Source organism: Thermobia domestica, chromosome 13, assembly GCF_964235325.1.
Source record: "Thermobia domestica chromosome 13, izTheDome1.hap1.1, whole genome shotgun sequence".
In the NCBI taxonomy this organism is placed as follows: Eukaryota; Metazoa; Arthropoda; class Insecta; order Zygentoma; family Lepismatidae; genus Thermobia; species Thermobia domestica.
The window spans coordinates 71,183,686-71,211,560 of NC_137466.1; the positions used below are offsets into that span (position 1 = coordinate 71,183,686).

Below are 27,875 nucleotides of genomic sequence, written 5' to 3' on the forward strand. Positions count from 1 at the left end.
GCTCGGTTCAGAGCCGGCCGTATAGACATCGAAGACGATGCTCACACTGGAAGGCCCGCTAGCCGCACAACGCCAGACATTGTTGCCAAACTTCAACAAACGTATCCTGGAAGTCCTGTTCTTTGAGGGTGTTTAGCACCACCAGCGATGCTTCCTGAGTCCTCTCAAGTGTGTCGAACCGACGGCCTTTCAACTTGCTTTTCAGCTCTCGTCGCCGGTGATAACCCGTGACAAGAAGGCTGGATCATCACATGCGGTCTGACGAAGCTCCGTGCAATTCTGCCACACGTTGTGCCTTTTGCGGCGACATGGTGCATGCCCAATTCAACAGTCAAAATTTGTTGGCTCTCCCATAACCAATTCCCACTTCATCAGCAAGGTCGTGAAAGGTTCGAGATCGATCCTCACGAAACAATTGTTGAAGTTTGGCAACAATGTCTGGCGTTGTGCGTCTAACGGGCCTTCCAGTGTGGGTATCGTTTTCGATGTACGTACGGCCGGCTCTGAACCGAGCATGCCACTCAAACACACGCGTACGGTTTATGCTGTGCTCCCCAAACACTTGTTGAATCATTGCAAAGGTCTTCGTAGCACTTTTTCCGAGATTCGCACAGAATTTGATACACACACGCTGTTCTATTCTCGAATCCATCGTAAAATCGCCACACACAGACTATCGTGAAAAGCACTGTGAAAACTCGACACATCAACCCAGCTGCATAAAACTGTGCACTCTCACTCACCAGATATGCTAGTCTTGCCACCTATCGGTGCAAAGCTCTACTACTACTACTTTCCAGATTTCAGCACCAGTCCTGAAAATTCTGGATAGCACCTCGTAGTTAAAAATTAAACAATAAAAAGCTCAGAGAAGTGGTTGTAAAGAAGAGAGCAGATTGTAAGTATCTTTGTTTTCATGTTCCATTATAATGAATCAATTTTCTATTCATACAATATAGTCATAATATGTTAATTTCAAACTCAAATTTGTACAGTAATAGAAGCTAAATCAAAAACTAACCCCTCCCCCAAAAAATAAATAAGCTTCAATCTTGTTGTAAGTTCAATGTTTCGTTATTATTGGTCCTTTTCACAAATTTAAAACAGAGTAGCAATATTTTGATCAAGCAAGTACTCAGAGCGAAGGAGAATTTGGAAGTCAGACATATTGCAAAAGTCTGGATTCAACCTTGTAATTTCAAAATGGCTGCAAGATATGAGACCATACCGTAGACTAATGATGCGAAACTACGGCCCACGGGCCAGATGTTACCCCCTGAAGTATTCTATCCGGCCTGCGACATGAAGGAAAAGAAGATTATATTAGGATTTTTCAAAGATATCTATTAGAAACAGATTAACAGATAAGCATGTTACTTCCCGAGACTCAGTGCATCGCCTTAAGTCAGAAAATTTCTTTCGAAAAATATTTGCATCAATTAATTCAAATTATTTCTTATAATCCAAGATATTTTCCTCTTTTAATTCTTATCTTTGATTCTTCGATGTGTTACTTTTCTTATTAAAAAAACAAGCTGTGTAAACATATTTTTATAAGGAAAAATAATTTGTATAAAACTGTGTTTATTAAATCGATTATACAAACATATGAATAAACTATACAGAAACAGAAACTAAAATAATATATCACATAATTCATCGAGGACTATCAATCGTCAATCGAAGAGGCAACAGCGCCTCTCCTCCACCATAATCCAATGAGAAACTCTTGTACATCCACCGCTATTCCGTGGACAATATTCTAAAATGATCCTAAGTTTCAAACTTAATTTGGCACTGTAGTATCAGCTCCTTCCACCTTCATGACTGATTCAATGCCTATCATTAGAATCGAAAATTTTCCTATTTATTGAATGTAACGAAGAGATATGGGAGTCAAAACATTGTCCATGAAAACTTAATCTTTTCTATTCTTCATACTCTTTAATCTCATACAGTGAGGAAAACTTATAAATACATTTGTAAATGGGACCAGCAGCCCCCACCACCACCGACCTCCGTGACTGCTGCAGCGACCACCATCTTAACTAAAAATTTCATCTGCCTGGATAAACCGGAGACGGAAGCCAAAAACAATGTCCTTAATTCTAAAATGAGCTATTAAGCTGATCCTGGACTCACTGTTGCTATTTACATAGCTCGTGAGATGCAGATTAGACGCCATCATCCCAATTTCCCAATTAGTGTGTGTTAATAATATATAAGGAAGATAATAACGAGACAGTAGACTCCTCTGCCTCTGACCTCTGGAACTGCTCCAATGTCCACCATTGTAACTAGCAATTTCATCTCCTGGAAATGCCCGGGAGACGGAAGCCGATCAGTAGGTTTATTCAATCTGAGGATGAACTCACAAAGATTGCTTGCTCCTTCCTGTTATCATTTCTATGGCAAGCACGCTAGAAACGTTTGTACCAACATTTCATTGAGGCGGTATTTACATCCAAAACTGAGCCTGTGGGGCATATGTGTCTATAACTTGAAATGAAGCAACAGCCCTTTTCATCTTCGACATTCGCGCCTGTTGCGTAAAGATTATATTCACTGAAAGAAGTCTTCTGTCGAAAAATCTGCATCTATTGCGAAGATGAAAGCTACTCAAAAATCCTGCTTTTCGCACTCCTAAATCACTCTCGGGAGCAAAGACAGATTTCAACTTTAGCATAGTAGCAGTTCAATTGTGGCAGATAACGAAATATTCTGCAAAACAGATCTATAGGTGTACAGAATGTGACGTTTTGGTGGGTTAAATTGTCTAAAGTTTCGGATTGAAGGAGAGTTAGTGTACACATCACAAACCAGTAATTTCTCACCAAAATTTGCTTATGTGATTTTTGTTCAAATACAATTAAGATGAAACTAAATTAAGACGTTACTTAGCACTTGAAATTTAACAATGCTAACAATGCTATTCAGCTAACAAAATAATATCGAATGTATCTACATTTAATTTTAAAATAGGGAAAATGTATAAATTTTTGTGTTGAACTTATCCCGATATTATTTTCTAGATGAAAACATTACGAATAAATAAGTCAAATGAATTGAGATAAATTGTGTTAATTAAATGTATAGTGAATTGCAAGGATAAGCCATGTCTTACAATATTTCCACAACCTAAATAGCAGGCACGTGTCATGCCTTGATGGACTGTAAATACAAAGTCAAACTGGTCCAAACTACTGGTTACAATAGATTGATAAGATCAAAGATAGAACCTCTTCCTCGAATGCTGAATCCGTATCAAAATATCATTACTTGCTATGCCTTACTGTTTTTGTTGTATGGCAATAAAGTCTGAAACCTGAAATCGTTAATTTGAACCACTTCTGGATTGAATAGATGGTTGAAGGAGATTGAATCTACTCTTGGGAAGCTAAATCGATTGCAAAAACCTGCATCTCAATATCTCTTTCCATTTTTGAAATCAGTATTGAAATCAGAAGTAGTAGTAAATTTCAACCACTTCCGGTTTTGGTAGAATGTTGCGGATTCTGATTATATGTTCTCTTAAGACCCAGAATCGTTTGCAGAAAACCGCTCACCACTATCCGATACCATTTTTGTGTGTGTGTGTGAAACATGTTGCAACCGGAAATAGCTACTTTAGACAATTTCCGAATTGAATAGAGGGTTAACTAAGAAGATGGAAACTATTTTAGGGAAGCTGGATCGTTTGCAAACAACCACATAGCAATATCTCTTACTGCTTTTGCTCCGATACCTGACAACAGGCGACGTACGGACCAAGTCGTTTTATAAGACTTCCAACATAGCATAGTTTGGAAGTCTAAATAGTAGTATAAAATATAATAAACAAAAGAAAATATTAAATGTTTAGAACTGTAGGTTGATAATAGTAGTGCTGTTATATCCTTTCATGAGAGGACAGTTACTTTATTCGAAGCTTCTCTGACTTCATAAATGCAATGTTGCACGTTTTGAATCAATTTATGTAGATGCAAGAACAAATTCTTACTTGACAGCTATATGAACATTTTCATATAATGTAACACTGACTAAAATTTCATACTGTGTTAGAAAAATGGCTGCTTATTATTATTGCGCTAAACTAATTATATAATAATAACAATGTTGTTATGCAAAATTAAAAATACAGAATATAGAAAAGCATTGCACTACAACTAAATAAAATGAGAACACATGAACTGGGGGTGGACCAAAACTTGCCAGTAACTCTAAAATTGATACATGCCTTTTAAATCTAATTGTTCCAAACTCTACAGCATAATGAACGGGACTCTAGGATACGCAAACTGACCTGAAAGAACTGATTATTAGGCTACATACCGTCAACAAACTATTTTCTGGCAATAAAGTAGACCTACTCATCAGAACACAGTTTAGTCATATTAACTCCTTACTGTATATCGTTAATTAGGGCACCCTAGCTGTTGATAAATATTTCCCACCGGGACACTTCAGATACTTTACTTTTAAATTCTGTGCACCATCATTCTCAGCTTTTAGGAAGAAGTATTTTTGTTCTCCATTTTTATAAAAACAACACCAATCAAAGTAAAATAGACTACCATGGTACTCGTAGTTCACTCACTGAATGTATTGATTTAGAGTTGTCAAAATCTATGACAAAATCTTCCAGGTACTTGCAATCAGTACATGTGATTTCCCTTAGGCTGTACTAATCTTCCAAAACCAGCAAGTGGCACTAAGATCTTTTCTGTTTCTCTGTGTAGCGGGGACTGACTGTGGGTCACTGACATAGTTCATACTCCATTTCTCTATTCTGAGAAATTCACTTACAGGAAACATTTATTTCCGAAAAAATACATATATACGTATATACTCATACGCGTTACTCATCCGAAATGTAACGCAAACTAGGTACGTTACTTAAAAATTTGTAACGCGTTACCGCTACAGTTACTTTGGAAAAATGTAACGCGTTACTAGGAAACGTTACTTAAAAAGTAACGCGTTACTTCCGTTACGTTACTTCCCAACACTGACTAAATTGAAGTTCAAAACACGTTGTCGAAACCTGGCGCCATCTTCTCCTGAACACCTTCCTTTTCAGTATATAATAAATAAGGCTAGGCTAAGCGTGTTTACTTTCTGAAGATTCATTATATCTAAAGTTTTTAATTTTATTTTGTGGCATTTTCCCTAACAGCACAAGATGTGCTAGGCATGTGCCATTTAGGTGTCCCAGCTACTTTTAAGATACCCGACACTTGGCACATACTGATGAGCGCAAGAGTCTTGGTCTTGCAGTTTTTGAAAGAGTCTTGCATGCAAGATCAAGACCAAGACTATACCTTCAAGACTAAGACACTTGCGCAAGTCTTACACAAGTACAGGTACTACTTTATTTTATGTATAGAATGTAAAAAGGAAGGGGAAAAATCATTACATCTTTCACATGAATTTCTTGGCTTCAGTAAAAATGCCGCTGAAGTAAATGTGCTTCCAGTCAGGCCGGTAGCCAGCCCAAAAATGTAGGGGGGGGGCTGAAGTTAGGGGGGCCGATCCAACCATGTTATAATTTATTATCATGTTATAGTTCATTTGCTAGCCTATGGTGAAAATTTTAGGGGGGCAGCCAAAATTTATGGGGGGCGGCCCCCCTAGACCCCCCTTGGATACGGGCCTGCTCCCAGTACATAGTTTATGCAATCCGTACAATATAGCTACAGTATGTCGTTTTCTGAATCGGTTGTTCGCATTTTCCGTAGTTATTACTAGTTTTGAAGCCACACAGGTGTCATTCTAATCTTAGAAATGTGTCATTGGTGCTGGATAACGACGCATTCCTACGTTTTTAAACAATGGGGACTACTTATCGGAAAATTAGACACTATTTTACGCGTGTGTGCTATCTGGGGTCTTCGAGCTGACCTTCGAGCTGGTAAAGTTTGTCGGCTCATCCTGGGATAAATACAGCTAAACAGGGATTTGTTTTCCACCCCTCAGTTGCTTCAGGCAGTCTGTTGAGGAAACGCACAAACGTCCACTAAGCAGTGGCGGTTTTAGCGGGAAGGCACGGGCCAACCCAAAACTTTTGAAAAATATATAAATACTAAAAGGTCAGTGGCGAAGGGTGGTAAGAGGCCCTGAGGCCCGCCCTACCAATTTGCTTTCAGAAATTATAATTTATAATGAATTTATTTTCCTTCACAGAACGCATGATATTTTTTAAGTTGAAAAAAAATTGTTCGATAAAAATATCATGGTTGGCACCACTGCTGGGAGGCTCACCGAGCAGTGTCTTAGGCGGCAGTAGAACTACCGCCAAGCTACTCAGAAAATCCCGCGAGAGAACGTCTTGGAAATGTTTTCTTCACCAGCGTATAACCTGCGAAAGAGACCGGCCTCAGCGCTTATCGACTTTCGTTTCTACCTACTAGTTTCTCTCGAGACCTTCGATTTCGATTCGATATATCAAACAAATAAAGAGCAAGATAACGTGGGCTCCATTCCGTTCCAACTTTCCTTAATTTTGCGGATTCTAACGCAACGCAAAAACTGGAACAAGAAATTCTAAAGGCGCTACGCCTATTATCGCAAACTAATGCCCCTTTATTCCGTTGAGTTGGCGCAAACCTGTACGAAATCAGACTCATTGAGTTCATTAGAAAGAGTGTATGTTTTTGAGATATTGTGAGTGTTTTTTTTTTTCTTACATTTGCAAAAGTGAATGAGAGAAAATGTTAGTAAGTGGAGAATATGAATATCGTAATATACTGTAATTCCTATTAAAAAACCTACTATGCCAGTGGTCTTTTGAAAATTAATGTGTTATTAATGAACGAAGACTAACGCCTGTGTTGAAAATAGAACAAACAGAGGGCAAGAGAGTTCTGCATGCATTGGTACAGACACTGGCGGATTAAACCAAACGTCTTGGGGGGGGCTCTTTGTTGTGGAGTGGAATATGTTCCCATAAATTACCCCCCCCAAAAAAAAAGAAAGGTAAAGCGGATTCAGGAAAAGAGGGTAAAAGATATAATTGCTACGGAATTTTCACCACAATGCCCCCTCCCCCAAAACGATATTCGGTCTACAGGCCTGGTCGTGGCTATGCTTTACTAAATATTTCGCTAGAAAAATATCAGGTTAAACATTTCTTAGAACGCTCATAATGTTTCTGTATTTTAGTAAAATGAATTAGACAAAAGGACAAAAGAACTTACGACAAGTTACAACGCAAAACGTGCTTTTTTGGTGAATACCACCCAAGGCGTGTCTGTGGATATAATATTGTCGCGATCTACGACAATGTTCCTGTGACATTCAAAAGTGCTAGTCCTCCTACTTTCTCCATTCCATCATTTCATTCATTGCTCATCAGCACCGTCTTCTTTAGCCTAGCCCGCATAACCATGGGACGTAAAACTCAAAAATTTCATTTTCATTTTTTCCATTCAGCCGCTTTTCGCCAAAACGAGATCGCAACCACGTTTTCAGTCGGTGCAAAGTGGATTAAGATTGTTATGCACTAGCCGTATCGTATGCACAACAGTTTTCGAATAGTCACGCGAAGATCTTCGTCACTGGTGACCAAGGCTTCCAACGCAGTCCGCGATAGAGTTTTACCTTCCTCTTTAAATCTCTTCCATTTAGAAGTACAGATTGCAAATTCAGAACTAAAGAGGGAAAACAGCATTTTTTTCTTCAGTTCCGATAGTTTTGTGAAGTCTGATAGTTCTAGAAGGCGGAGGTGTTGCTCAGAGTTTTGTCAGTTGCACGTGTTGGCAATAGAATGTTGAGTCCATATACGTTTAAAACTTCCGGCGCAAGACGCATTTTGAGGTCTTCTACGACCGACTCTATCAACAGAATGTAGACAGTTCTTCAGTAGTAAGATGTCGTGTCATCTGCCCTGAAGTGAGTATGATGTGTTTGTCTTTGGGTGAGATGAGGAGTTCGAATCTGCACATCGACACTGGCAGCCATTCTGTATATTGCTTCGAAAATTGCCCTGAATTCTTCTTTGCTGTTTGAACGCTTCTTGTTTAATGCGGCGATAGTGTCCTGAATGACATCTGACGCTGCGTTCATGTCTAAATCTGTCTTCTGCAAAAGTCGATGAAGGAGAGAGTTATCGCGAGAACATCCTGAAGACAAGTAATAGTTACGATAAACTCGCTGTCTTGCATGGCAGAAGAAAGTGCCCGTGCTTTGGCTGTATCTAACTTGGATCACTTGGAACACACTGTGGAGCCTCACTAATTTTCTTGAAATTTCAAGTGAAATTGTAACACCATGTAGTTCCGTTCAACCCATCTCGTTGCATAAAATGTCTCCAATTGGCCACCAAGCGTAAGCTTAAGGGCAGTATTACGTTTTGACGATGCGGTGGAAAACACAATGATCTCTTTCATTGTTCCCAGACATTTCCTCACGCACTATATCGACGATGACCTGAAGATGGATAAGTTGAGGCTGTGATTGCAATATGAACAGTACAGCGTGTTTGAAGCCTCATTCTGGATCTCCTGCACTGCCCCGCGACTTGGAGAGGTCATGACGGCGCAAACATCTGTACCAATACAACGCAGTTTTTCGGGTCAAGTGAGAAGTCTCGTAGCAAAGATAGAGCAATTTTTCCAATTTTCCCTCCAGTCAGTGAGAGTTCGGGCGGTTCTGCGTCTTCGGATTCCGAGCTCGAATTAATATCCTCACGTTTCAGCTCTGCTGATCGAGGATCAATGAAACTGAAGCAGTCTTCTCTTATTTCACCCATGTGTTCGTACCTTAGAATCAAAGACAGCTGAGATGTGTGCGAAACGTCCGTAGTTTCATCAAACATAATAGAATAAAACTGACCCTCCCGCACTCGATTGACAATACTATAGACGTGATTTCTCATCCACAACCCACAATGAGGGCATTTTGTGTGGTTTTATTGGCAAAAATTGTCCTTTTCGATGTTTTCTTCCAGTGATTCTTTAAGATATCGTTACCACTAGTCATTCTAAATTTGCCCAATTCTCGAAAATTGCCCTCTTTGAACTTAGTTTCTACACCGTCACCATCTGAGGCCGAATTATCCGCACAAGCATCTTCTCTGTGGCCTTGAAAAGCAATGCCTTGCCTTCCAAGGAATATCACATTCTACAACATTAATTTCAGTTTGTCGCGATTTAGGATTACTTGTCTTCTTGACGAGTCGATTTGATTCTCGACTGGTTTCACTGGTTCCCAGTAGTTTTTCAGAAACGTTTTTCCGACCTCGACAGCGTTAATGTACTATTATGCCTTGTTGTGAGTTTCTAAAACAGGGGTGACCACAGAGGGGGGCTATGACGCAAAGTGCGTCATTGAAATATTTGGGGGGTTAAAAATCTATATAAATATGTTTGAGGGGGTGTAAAAATTAATCGAAAAGAAGATTTTTTCATGGAAGAACACCTAAGGATAGACAATTGGGGGGGGGTGCGTCATGGACATAAGGGGGGGGCACCACTGTCTAAAATACCGTAGAAAGTAGCGAATTTCTTCAAAGGTTTAGTCAAAAGAGTTTGGAGAGGCATGTTTATTCGATAGTCCCCAACCAAACCCGTTGCAAAAAATTAGAAATATTTACAAAAAAAAAAAAAAAAGACCCCTCTCATGGGAAAGAACTAGCCATGGATAGTTTTCCTGATGTTATGGCCTCAAGTAAAATCTTCCTTCTTCCTGAAATTTATCTGATATTATGACTCGAGTTATCGTTAGCGTAAACGCAGCATGCTGGACAGACACAATTTTTAAATAGAATTTAAAGAATTAACCCTCTTTTGAAATAACACAAGAACGATCCCAAACTTTCGTTCGGGTGGCGGTAAGCTACAAGCAACAGTGTGTGTAATTTTAATATTTTGGAGGGGTCTTGGGGGGGGCGATCGCCCCCCTCGCCCCCCCTTTAATCCGCCCATGGGTACAGATATATATATATATATATATATATATATATATATATATATATATATATATATATATATATATATATATATATATATATAGTTGTTGAAATAAGGAGCAGCGTATAAAAATATTTAAGTCTGATTCTGTTTTTAAAGCGGAATTAAGTGACACACAAAATATCTTGATTGAATGCTTGTCATGTGTTTTGAACAATATAATTAAAGACAAAATTTTACAAGCAGAGTTTGTTTCAGTACATGTAGACTAAACAACATATGTTTCTTGTGAAGCGCAGACAATGTGATAGTCCATCTTCCCCACCCGATCACGCCAATTAAAACAAATTGCATTATGGCGAATTAAGATCATCTATGAGTCACATACGTCAATTTCAGTTTGAAAATTGAGATCCGGATCGAATAAGTCATGCCTATGAACTACAATTGCATTAAATTTATGTGAATTCGTCTTCTTGTATTTCTATAGTAAAATATTTATGTCTAATCTGTTTCATTTTATTATTATTATTATTATTATTATTATTATTATTATTATTATTATTATTATTATTATTATCGTTATTATTATTAGTAGTAGTAGTAGTAGAACCTTGGGCCTACCCTCTTGAAACTGTCACCCTTCGCCACTGTAAAAGGTACAATAAAGAATAAATATAATTTCCACTATTTATACTAATGGTAGATAATTATTTAACAAAAGCATCAACCACTACTGCAAAAGTGATTTCTTACTGTCATTAATCAATCAAATGTGTATGTATCCATAAGTGAGGGAGCGGGTCTACCCAAAACTAAAATCCTAAAACCGCCCCTGCCAGTAAGGAACTGAATGCGAAATTCAAACAGTCTTTCTCATTCAATACTGAACAGACATACCTACTCCTTTTTAGCTTCGAAACAAGTGTATTTATTTTTTTAAAATTAATATCTTGGATTGCAAGATTGTGTTTTTAAAAAAATGAGTGATAATGACTTAACAGATGTGTCATTAAGTGATGATAGTAGTTTTGTATCACAAGACGATAGTAGCAATGATAGTACTATACATAAAGTTTTCGAAAAGCATAAGAATAAAGTTGCAAAATCAAAAACGCAACTGGCGAGCGCAAAAAGTAAATTTCATGCGTACTTCGAAATTGCTGCAGGAAGTGGGGAGCATCCCTGTGGGTTGTGTAAACTATACAAAAATACGAAGAATAGTTGTTTCCATAAGAAGCAGATAAGCGAAAAGTAAACTAAAATATGTTATAACCGCTGTGGCTCAGTAGTAGAGCGTTTACCGCTGGTGCAGGGGGTTCCTGGTCCGATACCAGCTTAGGCCATGAGAGCTTTCTTGTTGGACAAACACCGTGTGCGTGGGTTATCTCGGGATTTTCCCGTTTCGTCCTATTTTCCTCATTCCACCATTTCGTTCATTATCACCATCACCGTCTTGCTTAGCCTCGGTGCAGAGCCGTGGGACGTTAAATTCGATATTTCATTTCATTTCAAAACATAGCTATTAATGGTGTTCTTCGTCCAAAACTAACGGGAAATGTAGTATTGAACATCAGTAATTACGTACACGATAGGTGCTGGCTACATGGGTATGGCCTTGGCTCCGAAGCTCAAGCATCTGTTGGAAATTTTTAACGTGTGCTCATAAAATTAATATCGAAATAACATTTTCATGACATTGACAAAAATTCGTGCATGTGAACACAAGTTTCATTTCATGGATGGAAGCTTATAGATTGAATAATTGTTTGTCAACAAATCTTTTAGCCTCCTAGGTATACGGCACATCAAGGATTGAACGATACAACATTATACAACAATAAAATCCATATTCACAAGTGAGAGTGATTTTGTACAGTTATTTCAAATAACTTGGAGTTTGATGCCGCTACTTTGTACTTCTAATATAGGTCAAAAGTATTTATATAAATTGAAATGAAAATGAAATGAAATTTTGAGTTTTACGTCCCACGGTTATGCCGGTTAGGCTAAAGGAGACGGTGATAATGAGTAATGAATGAAATGGTGGAATGAAGAAAGTGGGAGGAAACGGGAGAACCCCGAGAAAACCCTCGCACACGGTGTTTGTCCACCACAAAGTTCACTTGGCGGGAGCAGGGTTTGAACCCGAGACCCCTAGCACCAGAGGTCAACGTTATATAAATTGAGTTTACACAATGTAGACATAGGCACTTTAGTCGTTTTCAGTTTTTACTCAAATTATTATAAAATATTAAGAGGTTTGATTATAATCATTATTATTTTAATTTTTTCTCTCTCCTTTTTGGCCAATATTACTAAAAATATCATCATTATCATCATAGCTATTCTGCAATTATTGGCAGGTCACTTGCTGCAACTGAGATGCTTCGATGTAGTACGGTGGTCCTCAGCTGGTCTCTTCGTCATGACGTAGCATTTTTCTGTTTTAATACCTTCCTTCAACCAGGGGTGTCCATCCCCCCAAAGCTGATGGCGCACTCCCCCCAAAACTAATAATCTCTTCCCTCCTCAAAACTCAGGTCCTCTAAAAACAATTGCCTAGTGTAGCAGTAGTTTTTATAGTACTAATAATTGTTATTTTTGTTGTTTTTATTTCTTGTAGTAGTATTATAGAATGCTTGTAGTAGTAGTAGGGGGAGTAGTAATTATAAAAATGGCATTACTTTTATTAGTAGTCTTGGTAGTGTACAATACTAAATATGTTCTATAAGGATATTGAAGGGTATAAAAACTTCTACACACTGTGTATGGCACAGGTATTCTTTTTTTTACAATTAGTAGTATTATTTTTTTTTCTTTACAAAATATTGATATAATTCCCTTGTACATGAAAAGTAAGACGCAAGTTACAAGTTATTGAGTTTGATACCAAAAGAAAATGTTATCCTCGAAATTAGCCTACAAAAAGAAGTGATATCTAACAAAAAACATTCCTGTAAATGAGCCAAGTACGAGTGGCCTTAAAAAGAATTGAAATCACAAAAATAGACGCCAAGTTCTGGTGGACAACAGTTACAAACACTCACTGACTCACTTCAAGTTTAGATTTGAAACTTGGCTGTTGTCTGTATGGTTACCACTAGCTCACAATTATGTCAAACTACTTTATAATTTTCAACAGACAACATAGGCAAGTTTCAAATCTAAATTTGAAAGTGATTCCTTGAGAGTTTGTAACTGTTGTTCACCAGAACTTGGCGCTCATTTTTGTGATTTCAATTCTTGGCGCTATTTTAACCGATCTATTGTTCGGTTACGTTTACATTTATTTATTTATTTATTTATTTATTATGGACGACATATAATATGTAACAATATTCTGTTACTACTTGATGTATGATGAATGATCATATTTTCTATAGTTTTCTATGTGTGTGAATGTGTGATTACATTTTCCAGGATCTGCGAAAAACGAACAACTGCCTAGCTGGCTTCACTCAACAATACATGGAGCTGAATATATAGAATACTACTGGAGCGACCTCTCACAGAAAGTCTCTATTGTACACAGTGATGCCACTTTTGAGTTGGTTTTCAATTTACCGCAGGCCCTGGAAAATGTAATCGCACAAACAGAAAACTATACAAAATATTATCATTAATTCATTTATTATACATCATGTAGCAATTGAACAGCATTACTTATTAAGTGTCGTACATGGTATAAATAAGAAATAAATAAATGCTCCCAGCAGAAAATGGGTAAATTACCTACACAAAGCGATAAACCTACCAGCCCATCCTTTCATATAGCAACTTGCGCGGTACTTCATTCATAGAGTTTCTAAGCAGGGGGTAGGGGGATTCATTCTCGAGATTAAAAAAAAAAAAATCGCACCGTGTTCCAATGTTATTCTGACGACAGCAAAATTACTTATTCGACATTAGAGTAAAATTCTTCCCCAATTTTTTTATTCCCTCCAATTTTTTTCTCGATGGCACAACTTGCGCCATTCATCCCTCCTGTGGGCGGTCCTTCTCTCTTAAAACGAACCAACCTTTCATTTCATACGGCTACTTGCGTGGTACTTCATTCATCGAGTATCGAAGCAGGGGGTACGGGGGTTCACCCCGGAAAATTTTTGAAAATTAGCTTCTCAAAATCGTGTTTTAATGCTATTCCGACAGTAAAATTGCTAGTTCGAAAGTAGAGTAAAATCTCCCCCAAAATTTTTCTCAATGGCGCAGCCTGCGCCATACATCCCCCCTGTGGGCGGCCCTGCCTTCAACTAAAGTCTCCTTCGCCCCCTCCCTCTCTTTTCTCCCACCATACCCTCTAGCACGCCCCTCATAATACAGTTCCTCCTCAGCCAATGTCCCAACCAGTTCCTCTTCCTTCTCTTAATTACATCTACAAGTCTTCTTTTCTCCCATATTGCTACTGTTTCTAACATTTTATTCGTTTTTTGTTCAACCTAGCTAATTCTCTTCCTTTTTTCTCCATGCCAACATTTCGAAAGCCTTCAATTTTCTCATCGCTTTTGCGTAATGTCCATGTTTCTGCCCCATAGAGTACATATTGGAATCAGTAAAAGAAAATCTCAACATTTAATTTGAAGTTTGTTCAATACAAAGATTAGCTAATTGTGGTTGAAAAGAAAAAAATCTGATGCCTTTAGAGCAGCCCTGCCCACGGCGAGCAGATAGTGGAAACTCTCCTCGTGAACGCTCACGAGCATTCTACGAGCAAATACCATTGTTCGTGCTTCGTGGATCTTCGGGTTTTGTCCTTAGAGGAGCGGAAGTGTTGTCAACCTTGGCGGTAATCACTAGCTTACCAAAAAAAAAAAAAAAAAAAGTATGTATGGTAACTGATTGCCATTTAGTGTAAAGTGTTTTTTTACAATGTGGTAACCGTTAATTATAGACAATACAAACTTGTAACAGCAATCAAATGATAAACTATGTACGTTCCTTTTCTTCTTTTTTCTTTCCTTTTGTTAAAGAGGGATGTGGGTTTGTTATATCCGAGTGTGGGTTTGTTATATTATGTTGTTTCGCTTTTTAGGAAAAGAGATAATCTGTTGATAAGAAAAAACTGTAGCACTTGTTTGTAATTATCTAAGTATATCTCCAGAAAATTAGCTTATGCATGTATGTGTGTACGAATAGGCTTAGCAAGGGGTTGGTTGTGGAGATTAGAAGCCACTATTACACTATCAATAGGAAGAATAGTGTTTCTTACTCCACTTTTAAAGTTACTTTGATCGCAAAGAATCAAACAAAATATTAAGAGAGCCAAAGAGATTTTCCATTTTTAAGTGTGACCGTTAGTGACTGCAATTAGTTTTTTTTTTTTTTTTTTTTTTTAACAAGGAGTGTCTTTTTAATAAGGAAAAATGTATTGTCCCTGGCTGGTTGCTTGCCGGTGGCTTGTTAAAAGTGAAAAAGAATGTTAAATCATTTCAACGACTGAAGCTACACGCTTGTCTTTCTTCGATAGTTACTGACTGATTTTGAAAGTCACAATGTTGTAGGCCTACTGTAATAGCGTAGGCCTACTGTAATAGCGTAGGTCTACTGTAATAGCGTAAATTCGAAAGGAAACGTTCCAACTGAATGATACGAACAATTATTCCCAATGTCTTGAACATGAAACGTGGGTTGCACGGATAACGCTTAAAGTAGGCTGGACTGCACTGGAATTTCCTTCCGGCAAATTAGTGTTTGGTCGAAACTCGGTTCTTCTGTGTAATTGTCTCTTAACAACATTTGAACATTTCTTTTAGATAATAATAACTAACTAACTCTATGGTCTATGGAACCCGAAGGTTCAATGCCGCGTTTACAAAATATTTCCACTAACTTATGTCCTTAGCCAACTGGATCCAGTTTCTACTCTGTACTCTTATTTCTGCAAGATCCATCTTAATATTGTCTTCCCATCTACGCCTAGGTCTTCCTAGTGGTCTTCTTCCAATTGGGTTTTCAGTTAAAATTATGAAAGCGTTTCTAATTTCTTCCATTCTGGCTACATGGCCTGCCCACCTGAGCCTTCTACACTTCATAACCCTAATAATGTTAGGTGAGCGGTATAAACTATGCAATTCCTAGTTATGAATTTCCTCCAATCCCCATTTTCATCCCTCTTTGGTCCGAATAATAATAATAATAATAATAATAATAATAATAATAATAATAATAATAATAATAATAATAATAATAATAATAATAATAATGCGTATTATTATTATTATTATTATTATTATTATTATTATTATTATTATTATTATTATTATTATTATTATTATTATTATTATCAACCTCCCGTCGTTCTCCTATCAATCTAGCAACGAAAGGCGTTTACAACTTAGCAAACGTGAAGCGAATGACAAATTACAGACCGAGTGCTAATGTAATACAACGTCACGAATTGTGTAAGCAAGCTAAAAAGGTCTGAAACAATTAGTTTCCGACTTTTCCAGTCGTTTTTACGTCTGTAAGATGACATGTTTAATATTAGTTTCTTTCTTTCTTTCTTTCTTGTTCATTTGTTAGTTACTTCAACGCTAACTGTAACCTCTATCATGCGTCTTCCTCAACCAAAAAACGTACCAATTTTATTTCCTGCAGTGTTTTCGCGTCACTGCTTTCGAAATGGGGAGGGGGAGAGCACACCTGCACATTTCACGCTTGCGTCTGCTCAATGCTTATCATCGTGCGAATTTCTGGCCAGGCTTGGCCATAGGTTTTTTGCCATCATGTGTGGTTGGCAACACTTATCGGATGCAGTGGAAGAAGCGAAGCTAGCAGCACCTGTGCTCACCTGTTCTTATCTTCGCTCGTGTCCGCTCACGCTTTGGCTCCGGGAGCCAATTCATGGACAGGCCTGCTTTAGAGTGTGAAAATAATTTTGCAATTCACGGTGTTTCAGTAATCTTTTCCATCTTAATTGTCTTTCATGCATCTTAGGGGTAGCCTCCACAGTTTGAGAACCAAACAAGTATTGGATCTATTAAAAAATATAAAAATATTACGGAACGTTTTGATTTATCTTATAAGTAGTGAAGCATGGGTCCCGTTCAAAAAAAATCATCGCCTATGTTGTACACTATCATCATACTTACATGAAGGTAAACCATATTAGTTTTAAAACATACATTGTATTTCCGTTACTATTGGCGCATTGTACAATTTATTATTCCTTATATCCAGAGTAAAATTTACCTATGAAAAGCATAAGGTTTCTTAAAAACAAGACTTGCAAGACTCTTGCAAGCAAGACCAAGACCAAGACTGGGTGTGCAAGACCAAGACCAAGAGTTCCAATGCAAGACCAAGACCAAGAGTTCCAATGCAAGACCAAGACCAAGAGTTCCAATGCAAGACCAAGACCAAGACTGGATGTGCAAGACCAAGACCACCCGGGTCTTGGTCTTGGTCTTGCATTTGCTCATCACTATCGGCACATATGATATTCATGTGCTAAGTGGGGCGGATATAGACTGTGACTATCATTTGCCATCCATGTGATTTCTTGCTTAAAAGTATATAAGGCACATACTGGACACATTCCCATGTACCTGAGGGAATATGATAGTCATATGTCTGCTATGTGATTGTGCTGTTAGGGTTAAAGACATTCACAGCAATTATACTCACTTTGTTATTGGTATTATATTAATTATTTAATAATATACAGTGTGTTTGAAAAAGAATTCTCTAGTTTCAATGTCCTAGAACCTGTACAAAGTGACATACAATAGTCTAGTTTGTGGTGTTTGATTCATCAACTCTCCAAATTTGGCTCTCCTGCAGTTGGCAGGTCTGCTTGATCTTGAAACAGCACCAGTCCTGTTTTTTTCTCTGTTTCCTCAGTTCATTCCAGGCAGGCGTGCAGTGCAGAGCAACTCAGCAACAATGTGTACTCCGCAACAGAAAGCGCAGTGCGTTATTTGGCTTGTGAAAACTGAGTCAGTTATAACAGTGCAACGTAATTTTAGACATCAGTATGGCGGTGAACCACCTACAGCAAAAAATATCCGTCATTGGCTAGAGTCTTTCAAGGAAACCGGTAGTGTTTTAAAAGCAAAATCACCAGGTAGATCGAGAACTTCTGAAGATGTTGTTGAACAGATCCGCGTTTCTTGTGTTCGGAGCCCGAAGAAGTCATTGGCCAGACGTAGTCTACAATTAGGAGTGCCTAAAAGTACTGTGTATGATGTTGTGCGTAAAAGACTTAAATTGAGCGCCTACAAATTGCAACTGTTATATGAAATTAAACCTACTGATAAAATCGAAAGGTATGAGTTTGCTGCTGACTTTCTACACAAAATTGATGATGATGTCAATTTTTTTAAAAAATATTCTCTTTTCTGATTAGGCCACATTTCATGTCAGTGGAACAGTTAATCGTCATTTACGGGAAAGAATCGTCCCGGCGGTTGGGACAGTTACACCTGAAATGTTGGTAAATACGTTTCGAGAAGTGGAATATCATCTCGATGTGTGCAGGGCCACAAATGGATCCCACGTTGAAGTCTACCAACATTAAACAAAAGTTGAAGGAATTCCCTTTCATGATATGTACTCATTGATGTAAGTTTTCATTCATTTCCCAATTAAGTTTATATTTAAAACTAGGGAGTTCTTTTTCAAATACCCTGTATTTGTACAAATATTTAACACAATAATTGTTAACGCATTATTAGTGTTTTATAGGTTTTATTGTTACAAATCGTTTAGTCCTTAAAATTTCTGACTTGTAATCCCAACACAAACAATAATTTTTAGTGTTATAAAATACTAGCATATATTACCCGCTTCGCTGAGTTAAAATGAAAATTTAAATTCACAACTCCGTATCTCATGTGTTTGATACTCGTGAAATATGCTGTTTTCGTTTTTAGTGGCACTGATTTAAACTTCACCGGAAATATCACTGTTCATCTCAGCGATCCCGAAAACTATGGTTTCGACACTACTATCGTCCATTTTCGATCATTTTTATACATCTCTCCCTCCCCCAAGTTGCGGAGCTGAATTTGGTTTAAACGGAATCGCAAGTGTCACTGTTCAACTCAGCGACCCCAAAAACTATAAATTAAATACTAATATCGGCCATTTTCGACCATTATATATATATATATATACACCCCTCCCCCTCTTCCATGTTGCGGGGCACGGTATCGGAAGTGTCACCGTTCATTTCAGTGACCCCGAAAACTGGATTCGACACTAATATATTTTTAAATCAGTTTTATGCATTTTCCTTTTCCCCTCCTCCAAGATGCGGGGCTGAATTTGGTTATAAACGGGATCGAAAGTGTCAGTGTTCATGTCAGTGACCTCGAAAACTATGGATTCGACTCTGCTGTTGGAAGTTGCAGTGCTGAATTTGGATTTAATTAGCATCAGAAGTGTCACTGTGCACATCAGTGACCCCGAAAACTGTATATTCGACAATAATATTAGTCGTTTTCGATCGTTTATAAATGTTCCTGCCCCTCCTTCCTTAAGTTGCACCGTGACAGTGATACGACACCACCATCTCAGATCTGAACCTCATCTATAATAAAAATTTCATCGAGATCGGTCAGGTGGTTGAAGAGTGGTGAAGTCAGAAAGACAGTCACTTTCATTTTTATTTTTTACTAGCAGCGTTCACCCCGCTTCGCTGCGGTCACCCCGGAACGCAATAAACTTGGTTACTTAGATAATTTTTACTTTTTCGCTTTCAAGTGATATGGTTAACATTATATCGCCTGTCATTTATGTTAACCCGCCGAGTGACACGGTCATGCGGGTTGCATATAAATACGTTTATTTTTACCTATGATGAACTAACAAAGGATTTGTACGTTATGGACACTTGAATGGTCAATTATCTCAAGACACTGGTAATTAAAAATTAAAGTGATATGATAAAAACCATCTAGGGTCCAAATCCTAATAACCCCCCAAAAATAAAAGAAATTGGTTCAGCCGTATTAGCGTGATGAGGGAACAAAGGATTTGTGCGTTCTCTTTTATATAATAGACTAGCAGCGTTCACCCCGCTTCGCTGCGGTCACCCCGGAACGCAATAAACTTTGTTACTTAGATAATTTTTACTTTTTCGCTTTCAAGTGATATGATAAAAACCATAGAAGATTGCAGTAAATGTTAACATTATATCGCCTGTCATTTATGTTAACCCGCCCCGCTTCGCTGCGGTCACCCCGGAACGCAATAAACCTTGTTAATTAGATAATTTTTACTTTTTCGCTTTCAAGTGATATGATAAAAACCATAGTAGATTCCAGTAAATGTTAACATTATATCGCCTGTCATTTATGTTAACCCGCCGAGTCACATGGTCATGCGGGTTGCATATAAATACGTTTATTTTTACCTATGATGAACTAATAACAAAGGATTTGTACGTATGGACACTTGAATGGTCAATTATCTCAAGACACTGGTAATTAAAAATTAAAGTGATATGATAAAAACCATCTAGGGTCCAAATCCTAATAACCCCCCAAAAATGAAAGAAATTGGTTCAGCCGTATTAGCGTGATGAGTTCACAAAGGATTTGTGCGTTCTCTTTTATATATATAGATTTGGGTTAGTTTCAAATTCAAATTGAACAGTTGGGCCTACTTAAACAATGAAATAACTCAGCTATTTTCCCCTTTCAGAAGATACGTAGTGGCGTATAACCGGGTACTGTCCGATCCTGTCCCATCATAGGCACTCGGTTTTACCCCAATTGTACAAGAGTAGCTCGGGAGAGTAATACTCCCGGAAGTAGGAAAAAAATCATGGTTCTGATTGGTTTGCGTTATCCGTTTATTGCCAAGTAGAATACATATAGCAGAAATCAAAGGCTTGTTGCTGTCGATCTTCGTGACCGTGACCGAGCGTGCTAGCGCTACGGGCTAGGAACTTAAATCCCTCTTGGCGTGGGTTCAAACCCGGCCCAAAGAAAGTTTTTAATTATTTTAAAATTTTCATAACACTTTTATTTCATTAAAATAAGATGAAAATAATAGTCAAAAACGTGATTTACTTACTATTGTGCAGATAAGTAGTAGTGGTAGTAGTACTAGGAGAAGTAGGAACAGTAGCAGTAGGAGGAGGAGGAGGAGGAGGAGGAGGACCGGGTTAGACTCTCCACAGGGCTCATTTTGTTCCACCTTGACCCCTTTGATATAAATTTTGTGACCAACTTAAAACAGCTAGCTAAGATAGCGCGTAAAACAATTAACTAGGGTAGGGAGTATTACTCTCCCGATCGGGTTGTACTTGTACTTGTTAGACAAAACAAAGTGTCACCAAACCTAGCAAAGGACTACGTACGATTACTTAGTATCGAAACAACCCTTATTAAATGCTGTATGGATAATATTATTTACCAGTTTATTCTCTGTAAGAGACGTTGAAGAAAACTTAAAGATCTAACGTGCAAAACTCAGAAAGCAAATGCATGAAAACATAAGAAGTATTACTGGCATAACCCAACTGATTGCAAGCGATCGCTGTAATGACCGGTTCTTCTTCTCCAGTAGTAATACCCAGGGATAGAAAAAGAACGGGTTCTGACCCGCTTTTGAACCGGTTCAGGCACCAAGAACCCATGCTAAAGATAGGAACCTATCTGGAGCATTTTCACAAGAACCGGATCATTTTCCATCCCTGGTAATACCAGTTCACCCACATAGAGAGGGAGAAAAGGCGTCCATTCATCTTCAAAAGAGATATCAAGTTAGGACCCAACTACCTGTTTCTAGCCCACATTCCCCTCATATAACAGAAATATAGAATATAATTAATCAAAAATTAGAAAAAACTTCCATTCAAAGTTAATTCATACACTAAGAAAAAATGTATGTGGCGTACTTAAAAAGATAGGTTACACGCGTAATTCCTGTAGTTTTTAGACAACGTACAGAAAACGTATAACTGAAAACGCATGTCTTATAACACTTTCTGTATAAGTGTTCCATCTATACGTACTTTTCGTATGAAACAATATAGGCGGTAATGATCTTACATACAGATGAACGTATGTAACATATAGATAACGTATGTAACATACGTATACGTATGTAATGTAGGAGATTGTTAGATATCAGACATTCTGCAACGGCATGTCGTAACATCTAAGCGGGAAAAATAGAGAGCATATAGATAACGTATACTGCGTACTGATTTCCGTAGTAAACATAAGGAATCCGTATATTTGTACAATATACCGCTGCGCTTTCCGGATAACGGATCTTTCTCACTGTAGCCTATAAAAAAGAAGGCTGTTTCACTTCGTAATATGGAAGTAATTTCCCTAACTGAAAATAACTTAATATTATATGAATAGATAAGCAGTTTCAAAACCGGTTCGGTTCAAAATCTCTTGTCGTCGCGAATTCTGTCGAGGAATTTGAAGCTTAAAATATATAAAACGATAATCATGCCTGTTGTTCTGTATGGTTGCGAAACATGGTCGCTTACTCTGAGGGAAGAACATAGACTGAAAGTATTTGAGAACAGGATCCTGAGAAGAATATTCGGACCCAAGAGGAACGAGAATGGGGAATGGCGGAAGCTTCATAACGAGGAACTACATAGTTTATACGGTTTACCCAACATTGTTAGGGTCGTCAAGTCTAGGAGGCTTAGGTGGGCAGGTCATGTAGCTAGAATGGAAGAAAGTAGAAACGCTTTCAAAGTCTTGACTGGTAGACCCATAGGAAAACGACCATTAGGAAGACATAGGCGCAGATGGGAGGACAATATTAAGATGGATCTCGCAGAGATAGGAATACAAAGTAGAAACTGGATGCAATTAGCTAAGGATAGAAGTCAGTGGAGAGCTTTTGTGAACGCGGCACTGAACCTCCGGGTTCCATAGGCCATAGAGTTAGTTAGTTAGTTAGTTAGATAAGCAGTTTAGTAGTTAAATAGTACAATATTACATACATACTTTAAGCTTAAATCTTTAAATCATGTAACGGCACATGACGAGAATATAACTTCAAACTTTCGTATTTCTTAAATGATCTATTTACAAGAATAAATTAAATACAGGGTTATCACTTACTAATTTGCATATAGCGACCCTTGTCGATAGGATTGGGATCTGGTAGACAAGGAACAGCTTTAACTTCACTTTTCACTCCAAGAGGTGCAAACGTATTGATAATGCTACGGTACATGTTAGCAATTACTCCTTCGCCTTCTACATGCAACGCCACCATATTTGGAGCTAAAATGAAAGTAAATTATTATTTGCTACTTTTAATTTACTAAAATTATCGCGACTGAGAAATATGTATACACAGTTAACTTCAAATCATATTTGACAATAAAGTACTGTGTAAATAACTTCTTGATGTGAATGGCAAAATAAGTGCTTATGTCCATGAAATCTCTGAAAAGAACAATTCCTAGAACCAAAGAAAAACTGCGGAATAAGAAATTGTATAACTTCTTGTATTCAACTGGCACTCTTCTCTTTGAACGAAATTCGCTTTCTATTCAAGACACGAAAGTGGGCGTCTTCAATCCAGATTGTATATAAGCAGTCAAAATTGGATATCTCTCTCATAATGTGTCTGAGGAAGGCTATGTTACATAGCCGAAACTGTAACACAAATATATATATACTGCGGTCAGTTGGAGTTTTATTAGTAAGCTCAGTCTTATATAAAATTGCATCATATTACAAGGGCAAGGTATGCACATCAGGTAACATTATGTGCTCTGTTTATCTTATCAAAACAAGCTTATACTCAATATATTAATGGACATGAAGAAAAACATGGTGCTAATGAGCCTCTTCCGTTTAAGGAATGGTGGAAAAACAATTGTGAAAGAATTCCAAGTTTCGCATATTGGAGTACACTGATGGAACTAGAGAATTCGGTTCTGAAATTTTTGACATCAATCTGAAGCTCCAAGTTTGAGTCCTATGGGAATTCTCTGACAAGATGAGCTCCTTGGTTCTTTTTATTTAAACACCAAAACTATGACAGATGGCTTCCAGTGCATTGACGTGACATGAAAAATCTGCCAGAGATACACCCGAGAATTCATGAGGAGTTTTTAGCTGGGAAGTTTACTCCCGACATAAGTGAGAGATTATTTTCTGCAATGGTATTGGACCAGGTGCATGAATAGTGCAATGCTTACGTTAAGGGAGGATGGAGGTGCAGTGAGATTAACAAAAAACCCAGATGTTTTGAGGCGATGGATGGTAGCTAGTCCTGAAGTAACAAGATTGATACAAAAATTTCAAGAAGGATTTAAAAAGCCTAACACAGTCTCAAAGGAACACCATGAATACTCATCAAAAACCCAGTCAACACGTAACGGTTTTGAAGATTTAGGCAATCCATCTAAAGACAGCAGCCAAGACTTGCGAAATGTGCATAATAGGGTTATTGTTTCTCAAAGGGTAATTGTGGATTTAAGAGAAATAAGAGACCTTGGAATGCATCAATTTAAAGAATTTGTCAACACCAAACATATCTTTAGGAGTGCTTATGAAGCTGGCTATTGTTGGAGACAGTGCTTGGTTAAACAACCTACCTTACCTGATCCAGGCCTTTGCGGTTGGAACAGAAATGATACTGGGAGCTGAGAGCCAACATGGACAACTCTTCCTGAAGCAGCTCGTGGATGTAGGGATTTATTCAGTTGTTCTTGCAATAAGTACAACACTCCTTGTTGCATGTACAAAATGCAGTGTACAACGCTCACGAATGCAGTGTACAATGCTTTGCAAGTGTACTGACTGTGAAAATGAAAGTTAACAATTCGAACTTCCTACTTATGTTGACACTAGCGATTATGATTTTGACGACGTTGAGACTGACATTTAATGTGGTTTGTTACATTACATTAGTTTTACCTTCATTTTAAAAGCTGTTTAATCTCTAGTACTTCTTCCCGTTTTGTTTCTAACTTTGTCAGGAGCAAAAGTGTTTGTTGTGTCAAAGTAAGAAAATGAATGATGAAGTCCAATAATGCAAAATTAAATTAAGCACAAACAAATGAAATGTTATAAATAATTTCCCTTTATATCTCCAGGTTTCAAAATAAAGGGTGTCAAAAAAGACCCTAATGTATAATTAAGAGGATTGGGAAATTATTTTTCACAACGTTACTATGTATAACATCGGAACAGTATTTGGCAGAAGCATTGCCAATACTCCAATATATTTTTCAGGGTACATTAAGGTCACGTGCTTTCACCCGGGATTATTTCAGTATATTTCCCGATTTCCCTCAAATTTTCCCTTTTCCATACTTCACAGGGGCATAGACAGTATTGCAATTGAGAAATTGTATCATTTTAAAGAAAATGAAGTATTATCCATGAAATTCGTTGGAATATTAATTTATCCAGAAATTTGAGATCGCCATTTTCCCTGTTAGTGTAAATTTCCTACTTACAAACAGGATTAGAAAATATTTTTTCTCATGTCATTATATAGAATATTCCAATGTTATTTGGCAAAGAGATACCATAACCCGTTTGTATTATTTCAGAGTACATTAGGTTCGCGTACTCTCACCTGGGGTGGCTCTAGGGGGGCTTAAACTTCCAAAAACGATATTTTTTAAAAGAAAAATTCCCAATTTCCTCAAAATTTCCCTTTCTTTGTACGTCATACGGACATACGACATGTTGCATTTAAAAGCCTGTTTTATTGTGAGGATAATGAGGTAACAACCATGAAATTCGAATGAATAGTGTTGAAGCAGTAGCTACTTAAAATGAATATTCTGAAAATAGCCCTATTGTTCAAGATGGCGGCCATTTTCCAATATGGCTGTCAAGAACTTTGGGCCCTACCTCTAGATTTCTTCTGCCAGATGTAAACAAGTATTCGCTTAATCGCTTAACCTAGAAATTGAACTTTTGGTAGTACACAGGACGTAAGGTATCAGATTTTTGGAAATTCAATTGGGAAGGGGGGATAAGGGTGGCAATCATTATAGTAAAATGCCCTTATTTCCAAATCTCTGAAGGGTAAATAGGTTAAATTTGGTATATGTACTTCCCATTTAAAATAATTAGACATGTGTATCACCATTTTGTGGTATTTTTCCTAGAAAAGAAGAAAAAGGTTGGGATTATATGAGAGAATCTAGAACACTTGGAATCCGTTTCCCAACAACGGTGTATTCTTGGTGTGCTGAGAGTTCAAAGGAATAGCCTACTGAACTGGCAATATTGGTTTATCGTTTAACATACGGTTCCTTACCAGTGTGAAACGCAAACGGTTGGTGTGATTGGAAAAATTCCGCCATTTTAGATTGAAAACCACTTATTTCTAACAAATTTCGATTTTAAAAAAAATCGTATCTTCACTCATAACGGAATTGGCCTATGGCTACAGACTTTTGATACACCCGTTATATACATGGTTTAATTAAAAATACGGGGAATTTTAGACTTTCACGGGCTTTAGTTGTGCCGACATATTTATCCTTCACGTATATATCTTGACATTGCTAGCCATGTCGGATGCATACTTTATTGTTGGCTGTCGATAAAATTTCAAGATATTGTGTGCCCAGTGACTTTTTACTGCTGGAAAAAGTGGAACAAAGAATTTGCTTTAAAAGTGCGATAAAATACAAAATCGTACTGGAAATGTTGCTATTAGTGAATCTTCTATAAGTAAATCAATCGTTTACAACCCCTAGAAACGTTTCCAAGAGGATCGTGAAAGTGCTGAAATAACGAGCGGTATGGACGTTCCCGCTCAATAACAAATGAAAACGTCAAAAAAAATTGAAGAAAATGATTATGGACAATCACCGAATCATTATTACAGAGATTGTTGATATTGTTTGGCACATTATTTGTCTCTTTATTTTGGATGTTTTGGGCATGAAACGTGTAGTAGCAAAATTTGTAGCCAAACTGTTGAATATCGACGACACTGCACTGATGGTTCGTAAGGTTTTGGCGAAAAACAACATCGTTATTACAATTTAGCCTATGTAATCGCCAACATGACATTTTGTCAATTCTCTCTATTCCCGAAGATTAAAAAAAGAAAAAAGAAAAAAGAAAAAAACCGTGAAAAACAACTTTCTCGTATCTACATTAACAGCATCATCTTAGTGTATCGCAATGTCGTGTGTGTTCAGTAAGATGTGTCATCAGTCTAAAAAGGTTGAGAATCATGAGTCAAAGGAGACGGGTTCAGGGTTGTCACACCCGAGACTCGCGATGATGTCAAAGACGGGTCTGAATTATGCTAATTTTTGTCAATTATGCCAGATTTTCAAATTATCGTCCCTAACTAATTTTAAGGACCCGCCCCTACTTATCTTCATTATTTTAATGAAGTGTTTCAACTGTATTCACGTACAAACCTAATATGACGCTGTCAGGAATGATAATGAAATAAATTGGTAAATGCACTTTATACGGGAGGAAGGTCGAATTTATGTTTTATGAATGGATAACATTTTAAGAAATATATACACAACATGCCGCTTCCGACACAGGCCTGAAGCATTTCTTTAGCGTATTACTTGCTCTCCCCTGACGCTCACATCCCTCCCCTCTCAAGTTGTAAATTGAAAAGGACAGAAACATCCCAGACAACCAAACATTCAGGTTTCAGTTGACAGTAATAAAACTATGGGTAAGTAAATATGTTTTGTAGAGTCATGTTTTGTTATTTTTGAACATTTCTCTGAATTCAACAATAAATTACAACCGCGGAAATACTGGCTGGTCTCATTGTTCCAACCATCGCTTCAACTATGAAGAAGAATTCCCGACGGTCCTTGAACCATCTAAATTTTCGTTCTTTTTCTGTTCATTAGAGGGAAGAATGAAATTATGCTAGATTTGCCCAAGATGCTAAAGTCAAGATGCTAGATGCTAAATGCATGTGAATTATGCTAGATCTAGCACCAAGATGCTAGATATGGCTTCACTGGACGGGTTATTATTGCAAGTGAATGATTTTGGAAGAGTCGGTGGAATAATA

General features: G+C 37.6%; 1 protein-coding gene across 1 annotated transcript in view; it reads right to left on the reverse strand.

Annotated features, from left to right (window-relative positions):
• The window catches only part of LOC145668230 (uncharacterized), a 135,764-nt gene that overhangs the window by 31,891 nt on the left and 75,998 nt on the right, over positions 1 to 27,875 (reverse strand). Inside the window, exon 10 of the mRNA XM_081735885.1 lies at positions 22,955 to 23,119. Within this exon, the coding sequence (XP_081592011.1) occupies positions 22,955 to 23,119 (165 nt within the window). The remainder of the gene's footprint in view (positions 1 to 22,954; positions 23,120 to 27,875) is intronic.